The sequence below is a fragment of the Chlorocebus sabaeus genome, chromosome 12, assembly GCF_047675955.1.
Source record: "Chlorocebus sabaeus isolate Y175 chromosome 12, mChlSab1.0.hap1, whole genome shotgun sequence".
NCBI classification, from domain to species: domain Eukaryota; kingdom Metazoa; phylum Chordata; class Mammalia; order Primates; family Cercopithecidae; genus Chlorocebus; species Chlorocebus sabaeus.
The window spans coordinates 56,028,351-56,042,941 of record NC_132915.1 but is presented as its reverse complement, the minus strand read 5'-3'; the positions used below and the strand labels follow the sequence as shown (position 1 = coordinate 56,042,941).

The 14,591-nt window shown below is 37.2% G+C and overlaps 1 protein-coding gene across 2 annotated transcripts in view; it reads left to right on the top strand.

The window, feature by feature from the left end:
* PLAA (phospholipase A2 activating protein) overlaps positions 1-14,017 on the top strand; it is a 41,464-nt gene extending 27,447 nt beyond the window's left edge. The window contains exons 10-14 of one of the 2 annotated variants that reach the window (XM_073021689.1): positions 1,907-1,975; positions 5,122-5,190; positions 8,624-8,725; positions 11,714-11,878; positions 13,281-14,017. In XM_073021689.1, the coding sequence (XP_072877790.1) occupies positions 1,907-1,975; positions 5,122-5,190; positions 8,624-8,725; positions 11,714-11,878; positions 13,281-13,846 (971 nt within the window). In that variant the 3' untranslated portion in view covers positions 13,847-14,017. The remainder of the gene's footprint in view (positions 1-1,906; positions 1,976-5,121; positions 5,191-8,623; positions 8,726-11,713; positions 11,879-13,280) is intronic. The other variant, XM_073021690.1, reaches the window with a different exon arrangement.
* The last annotated feature ends 574 nt before the right edge of the window (positions 14,018-14,591 follow it).

Sequence of the window (14,591 nt, the reverse complement as noted above, 5' to 3'; positions counted from 1 at the left end):
TCAAAAATACAATCATACTGTAATGGAATTTCAGCTATTTGAAACAAAAACAAACTTGTAAGTTCTTTTATATAGTGTTTCTTTTAAAAAATTATATTTTGGCAAAATTTAGTAAATAATTCTTTTTTCACGTGAGGCTAAATTGGTCAGTCATGCATCAAATCTAAAGGTGAACCCTGTGGGTAGTTTTGGTTTATATGTGATATATATTCTACAAGTTCATTTTAAGTTAGTTATTTGTAACATCGTATACAATATCTCAGATGTTATAAATGCAGTTAGGTGCTCGTAACAGTCTGTAAATTGTAATGCTGGTGGTACTAGTCCAAATTCTGGCTCCTAAGAAGTGGAATCTAATCCTAGTAATATTAATGTGAGTTCTGGAGGCTGGTATAAGAGGAAATAAAATGCCTCCTCCAAATAACATTTTGAGATAGGCACTTGACTGTTAATGTTTTCCTCTCATCATTTCTGACTCACATTTTTCATGTGCTAATGCTCTTCCTTGTTTAAAAGGACCTCGTATTGTATTCCTGTCTCAAATCCATATGTAGATCCACCTTTTCTTCCCTGAAAGCTCCTCCACATTCCCAAATTATCTCTTCTCCTTCTACTTCAAAATTTCATTGCCCATTCATATAATAAAACTAATGTTTCCTGCATCTTGATTTAAATAGAATTATCAGGTCAGGTGCGATGGCTCATGCCAGCACTTTGGGAGGCCGAGGCAGGCAGATCACAAGGTCAGGAGTGCAAGACCAGTCTGGCCAACATAGTGAAACCCCATCTCTACTAAAAAGAAATACAAAAAATTAGCCAGATGTGGTGGATATGTGCCTGTAATCCTAGCTCCTTGGGAGACTGAGGCAGGAGAATCACGTGAACCTGGGAGGCAGAGGTGGCAGTGAGCTGAGATTGCGCCATTGCACTCCAGCCTGGGTGACAGTGCAAGATTCCGTCTGAAAAAAATTAAAAATTAAAAAAAATATATCAAAGTAACTCACTACTGAATTACAGATGATTTGATCCTCCAAATACTTGCACTTAAAAAGAAAATAAGTGCTAGTGTCTGGATATTTTTGTTGTTGGAATTTTAGACTATAGTTCAAAAGAGTGAACACAGATTGTAGTACTGTGTAAGCTATTTTGCATGTGGGATACAGGAAAGGAATTAAAGCAGCTGACTTTGTCTGGAAACCTAGGAAGCACTTGGCTTGTTTTGCCCTTCTAAGACTCTTAACTTTATAAGCATCCTTACTTTTTTTTTGTTTTTGTGGACAACCTGATTATTTCCCTAGAGGTACTAACAAAACATAGGCACATATGCCACACATTCGTAAATGTATAAATGGAAATCGCTTTCCTTTGTAGTTTTCATCCCCTTTCTAATTCTCTTCTCCAGTGGGTTGTAAGCTTCAGTGGATATTAGCAATTTTGTTCCCTACTGGATCCCCAGCACTGAGTCCATTGTTTGACACATGAATTAATGAACCTGGAGCTCTAAAAGATTAACATTTAGTGCCTGTGGTTTTGATAACAACAACAGCAGGAATTCTTGTGAGTTTGTATAGGAACAGAGACAGGAATTGATTGTATGTATATATATTTAGGTCAGATATCACCTGCAATTCTCTTTTCATATTTGAATTAAGCTTTAATATTTAAGTGCTGGGGCTAAGATATAATAAAACATTAAAGTTAAGAAAACAAAACTTGGATATTCATTAAAATTTCAGTTTTTTCCCAGCTATAAGACTTCGAACTATAGTTTCTGTCATTCTATCATGTGAAAGTTTTGCTCTTCTGTTTTTGTCCAAATGTAGGTTCTTCTAAAACAAGCATTGTGCTGTTTGAAAAATTCAGAACTTTGGTGCACTTCTGCCTTTTCTTTGTTTTGCATGCACAGGTGGTGGTCGGTATGTTCCGGGCTCTTCAGGATCTTCTAACACACTACCCACAGCAGATCCTTTTACAGGTGGGATGCAGTTTTGATTCATGTATCTTTCTTCACTAAATGTATAGCATCTTGCATTACATGGCTTTACACCTTGGAGATGTCATCCAGTAACTGATAATTCCCTTACCTGTATTTTCAATTTTGATGGATCTCCTTTTCTTTAACTTCTGATTTTTGCTTTTTCCTGGAGTAGTTGTGTAGATTTCCCCATGAATTTTAAATAGCATATCATTTGAACTCATTGTTTTCTCCAGGGGTCCTTCCCACCAGGAGAGCAGTGTAGTTAAGAACATAGGTTTTAGAGTCAGACAAACCTTGGTTCAAAATTGGGCTCTACCACTTACTTGCTGTGAGAAGTTGGCAAGTTACCTAACCTGTCTGAGCCTATTTTTTTTATCTGTGAAATTAGATAATAGGGGAACCCACCAACCAAGACACAGCATGAGTGCTATCACTGGCGAGATGCTACCAATCACGAGCAGAGAAGGAGCCATGTGAGTCCCTGATATTGGATGGAGCAGTACAATCAAGAAGTCTCCCCAGGCATATTTTGACTTAACATGGAAGGAGACATTCCACCCAGCTACCCAGGAATAGTCTTCCTAATCTAAGTTATTAATGTCCTTCTTGAAGCCCTTGAAGTGTTGGTGTATCTCTTCAAAGTGAATTTATTTACCAAGGTATGCATGCCTCAGCGTCAACACTACTGGAAAAAGTTGCCAGAGTTGGACTTTAAGGCAGCTGAAGAAGTCTTTATTTTCAGAATGGCTTTTGATATCTTATATGATGCTGTTGTTGGATCTTCAGACAGAGTTCCTCGACAGTATACTCGGTTTGGGAAGAGATCATAGCCTTTAGGTATCCACAGGCCTTGCAGATTAGTACTGTGAGCTATAAAAATCACAATCTGCAGTCCTCTCTAAGTCAGAGATTGGACAAACATACAATGTTAAGTCAGTGTCATGAAGTTGTGGATTGCTGTCAGTGAGCTTCCTTTTTCCTGTGAATGTTTTTGTGGCCCAGATGCAAATGGTTGTACCATGTGCATTGATAACCAGTAAATGAAAATAATTAACTATTGCACTAAATGCTGTGATGGTACAGTGGCTGTTAAGGAAGTCTTTGATAACATATGTGATTTCAAATGGTAGTAAGGATCTGAAGAGTAGATAAGATGGCTTTCTCTTTATCAGCAGTTCAGAAACAGTGGTGCCCTGAAACTTAATACCAAGTGAGAATCCAAATCACTTTGGTGGCCTTTTTTTCTGGAACAGAAAGAACATACCAAGCTTCAACTAATACCAGCAAAATCAAGAAAACTCCGGGGGCCATTATAACCAGAGTATATCTCACTGTTCCATAATGTCAGTAACTCAGAAGATGCAGTGATTATGCAGATATGCAAGATAGCATACACAATGTCCAAGAGAATTAGGGTATCATTAGGATAACTGAATACCTTTCATATAAATATATAACAGCCTCTACCATATTGAGGTATGAAAATAAAATGGCATAATATGTGTAAGTGTTAAGCAAAATGCCTGTCATATATTTAAGCCATCAGTGTATGTTAGCCATTGTTGATGATGATGTTTTCCCAACTTTGTCAGTGGCACTGGGGCCAAAAGATTTCCCTGTCTGGCTACAACTTAAAGTTAATCTTAATTCTTCTTTCTTCCCCATACTAATTTATGCTGTCCTTAAACTGCTAATGTTTATTAGAATGATCTGGGAAGCTTGTTTAAATTACTTATCCCAGGGATCTACGGCCAAGAGATTCTGATTCAATAGATTAGTGAGGAGGTTAAAACTAAAACTATTCATGATCTGATCTCTCACCAAAGGATTCTAATTAAATAAATGATCTTGGTGGTAGTTTGATCTTAGATTTTTTTTTTTTCGAGTCAAGAGTTTTGCTCTTGTTGCCCGGGCTGGAGTGCAATGGTGCAATCTCAGCTCACCACAACCTCTGCCTTGCATGTTTAAGCAATTCTCCTGCCTCAGACTCCCGAATAGCCAGGATTACAGGCATGCGCCACCATGTCTGGCTAATTTTGTACGTTTAGTAGAGACAGGGTTTCTCCATGTTGGGCAGGCTGGTCTCGAACTCCTGACCTCAGGTGATCCGCCCGCCTTGGCCTCCCAAAGTGCTGGGTTTACAGGTGTGAGCCACCATGCCCAGCGATCTTAAAGTTCCCCAAGTGTTTCTAAAGTGGAGCCAGTTTGGAGTACCCCTGGGTTATGGGTGGACTCTGGGAATCTGTGTATTGAAACTGTGATTCATTCAGGTGGTCAGAAAACCATATTTAGAAAAGTGTGAAACTGTACTTTACCTCTTAAGAGCTTAATGCCTTGGGCAAGTTATTCAGCCTTCTGCTTCTAAAATATTGTGAATTATAATGGTATCTATAGAATACTATAATGAATATATGCATAGAAGATGATTAGCTGGCATATGGTTAAATTTCAACAAATCCATTTATTCTGTGTTTCTCATTATTTTAATTAATCTTACTCTTTTTCTGGTTTTGCTTTTTTAAGTTTTGTTTGGCTTTTCTGTATGTGTTGCACCGATTATAACGACTCCTGGAGTGTAAATTGAGAGAGGCTAGAACAGTAGCTCGTTTTTCTTCTTCCCATAAAGGCTGATCCAGTATTCTGAATATCTCCAAATCCTGCTGATTCTCTCTATATACTTACTTTTTATGTTTCCTTCTTTCTATTTTCAATAGGACAGCCACAAGTATTATCTATAATAAAATGTGACTGGGCTGTTGTCATAGTATCTCTAGCTTACCTGAGTCTTTTCCAATTGTCTTATGTGCTAGTTAGTCCCACCCCTTTACTTCAATAGAATAGCATTCACATTTCTTTCTGGAAACTTTTATTTCTCTCCAATCCATTTACATTTTTGTAATTTACTAAACTTCTACAATTATAATATATAAGGCATGTAATGTTTGGTTTGTAGCTAACATTTATTGGGCACTTATGACATGCCCAGGCACTGTTCTCAGCATTTTTCTGTATTTATGGCATATTTATTATGTATAGTATGACACCATTGTGAATTCTGCTTAATAATGGAAATAAGCAAAGGAGAGTTTGAACTTTATAATTTGCAGTCACCTTTGCTTACTAGGAGTATTATTGTATTGTAGGTGCTGGTCGTTATGTACCAGGTTCTACAAGTATGGGAACTACCATGGCCGGAGTTGATCCGTTTACAGGTACATACTTTTTGTTTCTTTTTCCTTTTTTTAGATTTTAAAAATTCACTGGAACTTTTATTTAATGAAAAGAGTAAGAAAATTTGTGTCATTTTCTTGGCTGAGAACTTTTTGTGTAGTAAATCAAGACCAAACTTGTCTGGCTTTTCGAGTTTTCTCAGAATTGTCTCATTACTACGTATTAGAATCATCTGGGGAGCTTTCCAAACGTACTTCAGCCTTATCCCCAGAGATGCTTACTTGGTCTAATTCTGCTGTGAGTTAGGGACTTGGCAAAGGGTAGTTTTATAATCTTCCAGTGTGATTCTAATATGCATCTAGGAACGGAAACTACTGTTTTACTGTAGTAAGTCTGCTTTCCTCGCTACTATTACAAAGTCTATGTTTATTCTCATCTCTTCATTCTTACTTAATGTGTTGAGAATGTTATTCACTGGATTATACATTGGTCTCTTTAAGAAGACTCAGGAAAGAATTTGCTTCCGTGATTTAGGCCTGGAATAGCTATCATTCTTCTGAGCAACTAATTGTTTTTTAATCCTTAGTTATCTAGTCTACAGTCTGATATACCTAATTTGTTCATTGAATATGTGCTGGTATGTTTTCCTCTGTATTGGCTGCCAGTAAAACAGCGCTAAATTTGTGGTTCATCTCTTTCAAGTTTGACAGATATCTTGGCATTTTTTTTTTCTACTTAATTTTTATATTCTTCGTAATTTATATGAGAGAAATTGAGTAACATATATGTTATTCAGCATTAAAATAAACACCCATAAACCTACCACTCAATAACTAACCTAGCCCGTGTTTTTATTTTTTATTACTTTTGAGATGGGATCTTGTTTTGTTGCCTGGGCTGGGCTCAAACTCCTGGGCTCACATGATCCTCGCACCTGAGCCTCCTGGGTAGTTGGGTTTACATGCGTATGCTACCATGTCCATCACTTGGCATGTGATTTTGTAAGCTGTTTTTTAATTGCATAAGTAACATTGGTTAGCAATACTGACGTATAACATAGTAACTCTAATTAAGATTATGGATTCTGGAGTGAGAATCTAAATTCAAATCTCAACTCTACTACTTTTTATCTGCTTGACCTTGAACAATTTATTTGATGTGTCTGTGCTTTTGTTTTTCTCATTTGCAAAGTTGAGGTAATATCTACTTCCTAGAATTAAGAGCTTAAAATTATAAAATTTATGTAAATAACTTTTTACCAAATTAATGCTTAGTAATTGTTAGCTGTACTTGTTAACAAAAGTTAACAGTGCTCCCTCCCATTTTCCAGAAGTTAGTTTTTAACAGTATGGTGTGTATATTGGAACTTTATATACCTTAGTACAAGCTAATGTCACCTCTTGCCTAGAATAATGAAATAACTTCCAAATTGGTCTCTCCATGATCCATATTGCAGACAGTGATCATTTTATTGTTTACTCTTATGTTTATGCACCTCCCTTGATTAAAAAACTCTTCAGTGGCTTCCCAGTGAATATTTTTCTTTTGCCTTGCCTCACATTCCTCTCTGCCTTTCCTCTGTCCAGCCATACTGACCGGTGTCAGTTTCTTGAGCATGTAATACTGTTTTCTACCTCCAGAGCTTTGAACTCACTGTTTTCTTTTGACATACTTATGTATTGCCCTTTGCCTTGTCATTTAGACCACAAATTATTGGCTGTTTTTCTGCCTTTTCTTTTTTACTTAATTGTGTAATACAGTATTAGATAAGCTCAGTGAAACTTTTCTGAACACCCACATATGTCCTTTGCTAGATCACCTACTCTTATCTTTCATTGCATCCTGAACTTTTCCATCAGGGAACTTTTCATTATACATATTTGGATGATATTTGATTAATATTTGCATTCTTAACACAACTGCTAGACCATAATGACCAAGAATGCAGGCAGTGTGTGTATAGCTCATTTTTATGTCAAGAAAAATTTATTCTTTATAAACAGAATTAATTTTATACACCAGTCTCACTAAGTGTTTCATCTTTACCTTCATCCCTTTCTATTCCTGATATACTCAGAATATTAAAATAAATCTTTTATTCATATTTTTGCACAATACCTTAAATGTACGTTAGAACAAAATAGGGTTTACGTTGATTCAGATTTGAAATTTGAGATGTAAATTAGATTTAAATTATACTTAATTGAAGTCACTTTATTCATTGAATATTGATGAATTTTCATCATGTGCCAGTTCATGATCAGATACTGAGTTTCTGTTAATATAATAGAGACTTAAGATGTGAAAAAAAGTGTAAAAGACTAGGACTTGGATAGGCCTGGTGGCTCATGCCTGTAAAAAAAAAAAAAAAAAATCAGTCATGCCTCCATGATGGAGCTTTCATAAAAATCCCAAAGGTGGGCAGGTATGGTGGCTCACGCCTGTAATCTCAGCACTTTGGGAGGCCAAGGCAGGTGGATGACGAGGTCAGGAGTTCAAGACCAGCCTGGCCAATATGGTGAAACCCTGTCTCTACTAAAAATACAAAAATTAGCCAGGTGTGGTGGTACATGCCTGTAATCCCAGCTATTCTGGAGGCTGAGGCAGGAGAATTGCTTGAACCCAGGAGGTGGAGGTTGCAGTGAGCCGATATTACGCCACTGTACTCCAGCCTGGGCAACAGAGCGACACTCTGTCTCAAAAAAAAAAAAAAAAAAAAAGGCTAGGACTCCTCAACAAACCACCATGGCACGCATTTACCTATGTAACAAACTTGCACGTCCTGCACATGTACCCCAAAACTTAATAAAATAATTAAAAAAAAAAAAGACTAGGACTCCTGTCCTTCAGGGATTTATAACTTGGGAATTTATAAAGATGATGCAGCAAAAGATTAGAGCAAATGATAATGCCTACTACATCATTTGGAATAAACAATAAAAGACATAAGGGAGAGATCAGCATGCCTTAGAGAAGATGAGAATGGAAAGTTTCATATAATTATATGGTATTCTTTGACATTTTTTAAAATGTATAATTTAGATTGAATCTTAGGCCAGGCTTGGTGGCTCACACCTGTAATCCAAGCACTTTGGGAGGCTGAGGTGGGAGGATCGCTTGAGCCCAGAAGGTCAAGGCTGTAGTGAGCTGTAATTGCACCACTGCACTGTTATCTCAGAAAGAAAAAAAAGAAGTAGAAAATATTGTTCTACATTTGTAGAACAGATACAAATGATCTTGTAGAAAGATCTTGTTCTACATTTACGCTTCCATTCCCCAAACCAAAAAATATTATATCGATAAATATAAATTAACCAAAATATTGTGGATATTTTTCCCCTTGAGGTTCTTTGTTTAGTGCATACACTGAATAGTTGCATATCTCAATAATTGTCAAAACTAAGTCATATAGTTAGTAAAATCTCATTTTTGATCACTACTTATGGTTATCATCATCTTCTATTCTTTAAATAGGGAATAGTGCCTACCGATCAGCTGCATCTAAAACAATGAATATTTATTTCCCTAAAAAAGAGGCTGTCACATTTGACCAAGCAAACCCTACACAAATATTAGGTAAGTCTCTTTAATTAATTTTTTCACATATTCACAGACTGTTTGAGATGTCATCAAGGTTGTTTCTCTTCCCAACATGTGTCAGGAATTGGGTACTTAATATGAATAGAGATTTCTATTGCGGTATTAAACAACTATGTCTGCCACAAATATACAATCTGGTAAAGGATCCATAATACTTTATAAGAAGCCTTACACAAATGTAAAGTAAGTAATTTATGATGACTTTAATAATAAAAATTTAAAGGTAGAAAATGTAAATTCTACCCACCCAGGTTCTTAATGTTTTTTTTAAAAAATTAATGAACATCAATGAGTCAAGCATTTGAAAAATAAAGATCTTATCTTTAAAAAATTAGTGGACCTCAGAAATAATACAAGTTCATTTTCTTTTTTTTTTTTTTTTTTTTTTTTTTTTTTGAGACGGAGTCTCGCTCTGTCGCCCAGGCTGGAGTGCAGTGGCCGGATCTCAGCTCACTGCAAGCTCCGCCTTCCAGGTTTACGCCACTCTCCTGCCTCAGCCTCCCGAGTAGCTGGGACTACATTAGCTGGGACTACAGGCGCCCGCCACCTCGCCTGGCTAGTTTTTTTTTGTAGTTTTTAGTAGAGACGGGGTTTCACCCTGTTAGCCAGGATGGTCTTGATCTCCTGACCTCGTGATCCGCCCGTCTCGGCCTCCAAAAGTGCTGGGATTACAGGCTTGAGCCACCGCGCCCAGCCACAAGTTCATTTTCTTTTTTTTTTTTTTTTTTTTTGAGACGGAGTCTCGCTCTGTCGCCCAGGCTGGAGCACAGTGACCGGATCTCAGCTCACTGCAAGCTCCACCTCCCGGGTTTACACCATTCTCCTGCCTCAGCCTCCCGAGTAGCTGGGACTACAGGCGCCCACCACCTCGCCCGGCTAGTTTTTTGTATTTTTTTAGTAGAGACGGGGTTTCACCGTGTTAGCCAGGATGGTCTCGATCTCCCGACCTCATGATCCGCCCGTCTCGGCCTCCCAAAGTGCTGGGATTACAGGCTTGAGCCACCGCGCCCGGCCCACAAGTTCATTTTCAATTGCCCATTAGAAATGAATCTGCTGGCCTGGTGCAGTGGTTCATGCCTGTAATCCCAGCATTTTGGGAGGCCAAGGTGGGCGAACTGCCTGAGGTCAGGAATTCAAGACTAGCCTGGCTAACATGGTGAAACCCTATCTCTACTAAAAATACAAAAATTAGCTGGACGTGGAGGTGGGCGCCTGTAATCACAGCTACACTGGCACGAGAATCACCTGAACCTGGGAGGTGGCGCAGTTGCAGTGAGCCCGAGATCGTGCCACTACACTCCAGCTTGGGCAACAGAGCAAGACTCCGTCTCAAGAAAAAAAAAAAAGAAATGAATCTGCTTTAGCGACTTTGATTGCTTTTTCTGTTTGTGTTCCTCAAAACAAAATAACAGTGTTTTGTTGTTGTTGTTTTGGACTAAGGGTACTGTTAGCTTGTTCGCCACAAAGATTATGATGAGAATTAATTGGGATAACATAACATAACATACTTACCAGAGTATAAGGCAGGGTCAGTATTGTAAAAATTTATAAAAATCACTCAATATTTTCTTAATTGCTTTATTTTGAATAATGTAGTATATGCACACTTTTAGATGTTTTTTAAAAACTCGTGAAAATCTAACAGGTATCTTGATATTTGCATTCCTTAATAAACTTGATTTTTGTTTATTAGAGTTAAAGTTGTTAATACCTGAGATTAGTGAAACAGGCCCTAGTTTCCATTTATAATTGATTTCAACGGTGTAAATTTGGATAATTTACCTTTATTATCGGAATTTGGACTTTTTTATTCTTGAGATAAAGATTTTTAAAGAAACACAGTAACTCAAAGTCATAAAAAGGATACTGATACTAAAGATACATGTGAAGGATTTGAAGGAAATTGTTTCATGAAATGTGAACATGGGAAGAAAGGGCAGTATGTCCATTAAATAAATTTTTAAAATAATGTGATGTCAGATATGCATATGGAACTAAGTCATAAATTAAATGTTATCAGTAGGCATTTAACTCTTTGACTATTTCATTGACAACTGTAGAAGTTGACATAAATTGGCTAAAAAGTTGTTATAAATTTTCTCATGGAGAAACTAGGTTATTGACTTATATTTGAATATATATTACACATATTTCTTTGAAAGTCATTCAAAATGGAGGCTGGACGTGGTGACTCATGCCTGTAATCCCAGCAGTTTGGGAGTTCAGGGCAGGCGGGTTGCTTGAGGTCAGGAGTTGGTCACCATGTTGGTCAGCCTGGCCAACATAGTGAAACCCCAACTCTACTAAGAATGCAAAAATTAACTGGTGTGGTGGTTCATGCTGGTAGTCCCACCTACTTGGGAGGCGGGAGCAGGAAGATCGCTTGAATCCCGATGGCAGAGGTTGCAGTGAGCCAAGATCAAGCCACTGCACTCCAGCCTGGGCAACAGAGTGAGATTCCGTCTCAAAACAACAACAACAAAAAAAACAGGGCTGGGTGTGATGGCTCACGCCTGTAATCTCAGCACTTCGGGAGTCTGAGGAGGGTGGATCATTAGGTCAGGAGATCGAGACCGTCCTGGCTAACACGGTGAAACCCTGTCTCCACTAAAAACACAAAAAATTAGCTGGGCGTGGTGGCAGGCGCCTGTAATCCCAGCTACTTGGGAAACCGAGGCAGGAGAATTGCTTGAACCCAGGAGGTGGAGCTTGCAGTGAGCCGAGATCACACCACTGCACTCCAGCCTGGGTGACTGAGCAACACTCCGTCTCAAAGAAAAAAAAAAGATAACGCTCACAAGCCTTATCCTTACTTTGTGGTTTTTGATGATTGTGATAATTGCTGAGAAACATCTTAAATCCCCATGGTGTACACTAGAGTACTTTTATTGAAAGTCTTGACATTTATATATTATCTGGCCAATTACAGTTAGGGAATTTTGAAAGCTTGGTTTTGGGTTTTAGGTAAACTGAAGGAACTTAATGGAACTGCACCTGAAGAGAAGAAGTTAACTGAGGATGACTTGATACTACTTGAGAAGATACTGTCTCTAATATGTAACAGTTCTTCAGAAAAACCCACAGTCCAGCAACTTCAGATTTTGTGGAAAGCTATTAACTGGCCTGAAGGTAAATAAACACTCTTCAAAAATATAACCAGAAAGCAAGAAATTTTACCTTCATTTCTATCAATATTACTGGTATTTGTAGATTAAATAAAAGTTAACTTGGGTAGTTCTAGTTCACTATGGAAAATCTTCACGAAAAGGGTTCACTACACTACTGGAATTGATAATCTTGTTTTCGTTACATGCCTTATGAGAATCTGAAGGTAATATAATGATCCCCATATATGCACCAGTTTGTTTACTGTTTCAGAGCATTTGTGGATTCCCTGCCAGGCATCCAAGATACTCTTAGTGACCTGTTAACCCTAGGCTATAAACATGCACTATAAGTTTGGTGGTTTTTTCCCCAATTATGTCAGTTAAATCTTTTTTGATTCCCAAAGAGTCCTTGCCCGTTTTTTGTTTTTGTTTTTGTTTTTTTCATGCCATTGATTTATTGCAGAAAAAGCCTTTTTTTTTTTTTCAATAAAATGTCCCATATTATGGATTTTGCTAATGTGTTCCTCCATCTCTGTATTTATTGCTAGTGGCAAAATTAGATTCTGGTTCAGTAGGAGTTTTTTTTAGGTAAAATTCTTTATAAATGATGATGCATACTACTTTTATATTATGGAGCACATAATGTTGGATTTTCTCACCTTTGGTGATGCTAAGATTACTTTGTGCATTCATTCAGATGGCATCTACCCAAGTCCTTGATTATAAAGCTCCCACCAACCTATAAGCATCCTATCACTTGTTAACTGGAATTCTTAAGAACTTTCTGGCTGGGCTCGGTGGCCCACGCCTGTAATCCCAGCACTTTGGGAGGCCAAGGTGGGTGGATTACCTGAGGTCAGGAGTTTGAGACCAACCTGACCAATATGATGACACCTCGTCTCTACTAAAAATACAAAAATTAGCCAGATGTGGCGACATGCACCTGTAATCCCAGCTACTTGGGAGGCTGAGACAGGAGAATTGCTTGAACCCGGGAGGTGGAGGTTGCAGCAAGCCAAGATCACGCCATTGCAATCCAGCCTGGGCAACAAGAGTGAAACTCTGTCTCAAAAAAAAAAAAGAATTTCCTGTTTAGTTGTTCGGTCTTCAGAAGTTTTAAAAGCAAGGTCTGTGCCCTGTTCTTTCCATTCATTTTTGAATACTCACAGTGTGTAGGGTATTTGATAACCTGAGAGAGTTACCTTATTTTAAAGTGAATATGATCTTATAATAATTACTCTAGTTTATATAAAATTATGAAAAATTAATAAAAGTTTCAGAAATATATGCATTTTTTAAAAGCTGACACATGATTTTTCACATTTTCTAAAATGGTTAATTTTGTAGTGGGAACATAAAATCCTTGATAGTCAAAAGAAATTTTCTTTATTTTCATAAGCATTAATGACTTTTTTTTTTGATAGATATTGTCTTTCCTGCACTTGACATTCTTCGGTTGTCAATTAAACACCCCAGTGTGAATGAGAACTTCTGCAATGAAAAGGAAGGGACTCAGTTCAGCAGTCATCTTATCAATCTTCTGAACCCTAAAGGAAAGCCAGCAAACCAGCTGCTTGCTCTCAGGACTTTTTGCAATTGTTTTATTGGCCAGGCAGGACAAAAACTCATGATGTCCCAGAGGGAATCACTGATGTCCCATGCAATAGAACTGAAATCAGGGAGCAATAAGAACATTCACATTGCTCTGGCTACATTGGCCCTGAACTATTCTGTTTGTTTTCATAAAGACCATAACATTGAAGGGAAAGCTCAATGTTTGTCACTAATTAGCACAATCTTGGAAGTAGTACAAGACTTAGAAGCCACTTTTAGACTTCTTGTGGCTCTTGGAACACTTATCAGTGATGATTCAAATGCTGTACAATTAGCCAAGTCTTTAGGTGTTGATTCTCAAATAAAAAAGTATTCCTCAGTATCAGAACCAGCTAAAGTAAGTGAATGCTGTAGATTTATCCTAAATTTGCTGTAGCAGTGGGGAAGGGGGACGGATATTTTTAATTGATTAGTGTTTTTTTCCTCACATTTGACATGACTGATAACAGATGATTAAAAAAGAGAATACTGTGGATTAAGTAAAATTTTACATCTTGTAAAGTGGTGGGGAGGGGAAACAAAGAAATAAAATTTTTGCACTGCTGAATTGTGAGATTTTCCTGTGTAATTTGGGTAGGTTTTCAAGAGTATGAAAACAAATTTAAAAAGAGCTATAATCAGCAACAACACAATGACAATGACATCTTCCCCTTACCTTAGCCACTAAGGAGAAGATAAGGGCTGTTACTCATATAATTTGCTTTTATTATGTATACCAAACTGTTAATTGTTGTCAATTATCTTTTATTTAACTTCTCCATCTTCATTGCCAGATTTTTCAAACAGCACTGATACATTTCAAGGTCTTGTTTTAGGGTAACTATTTTAAAAATTTTTTAATTATATTAAATTTATAAAATAATTTATAAATTATTCATATATTAAAACAATATAAGATAATTTCTTGATTTGTCAGTTATAAATCCTAAAATATATTTGTTAAATGGCTTATTTTTAGATGAAGAAAAAGCCAGTAGGTAAACTATGTTAGTCATGTATCAGTGCAGACAGACGAGGTCTCAATTTAACTCCAGGCTTAGATCCGGTTTCTTTTGCCCTTCACTGTTTGAGGTAATTTCATTTTTCATTCTAGTTCTGATATTTGACTGTTTATTTTTGTC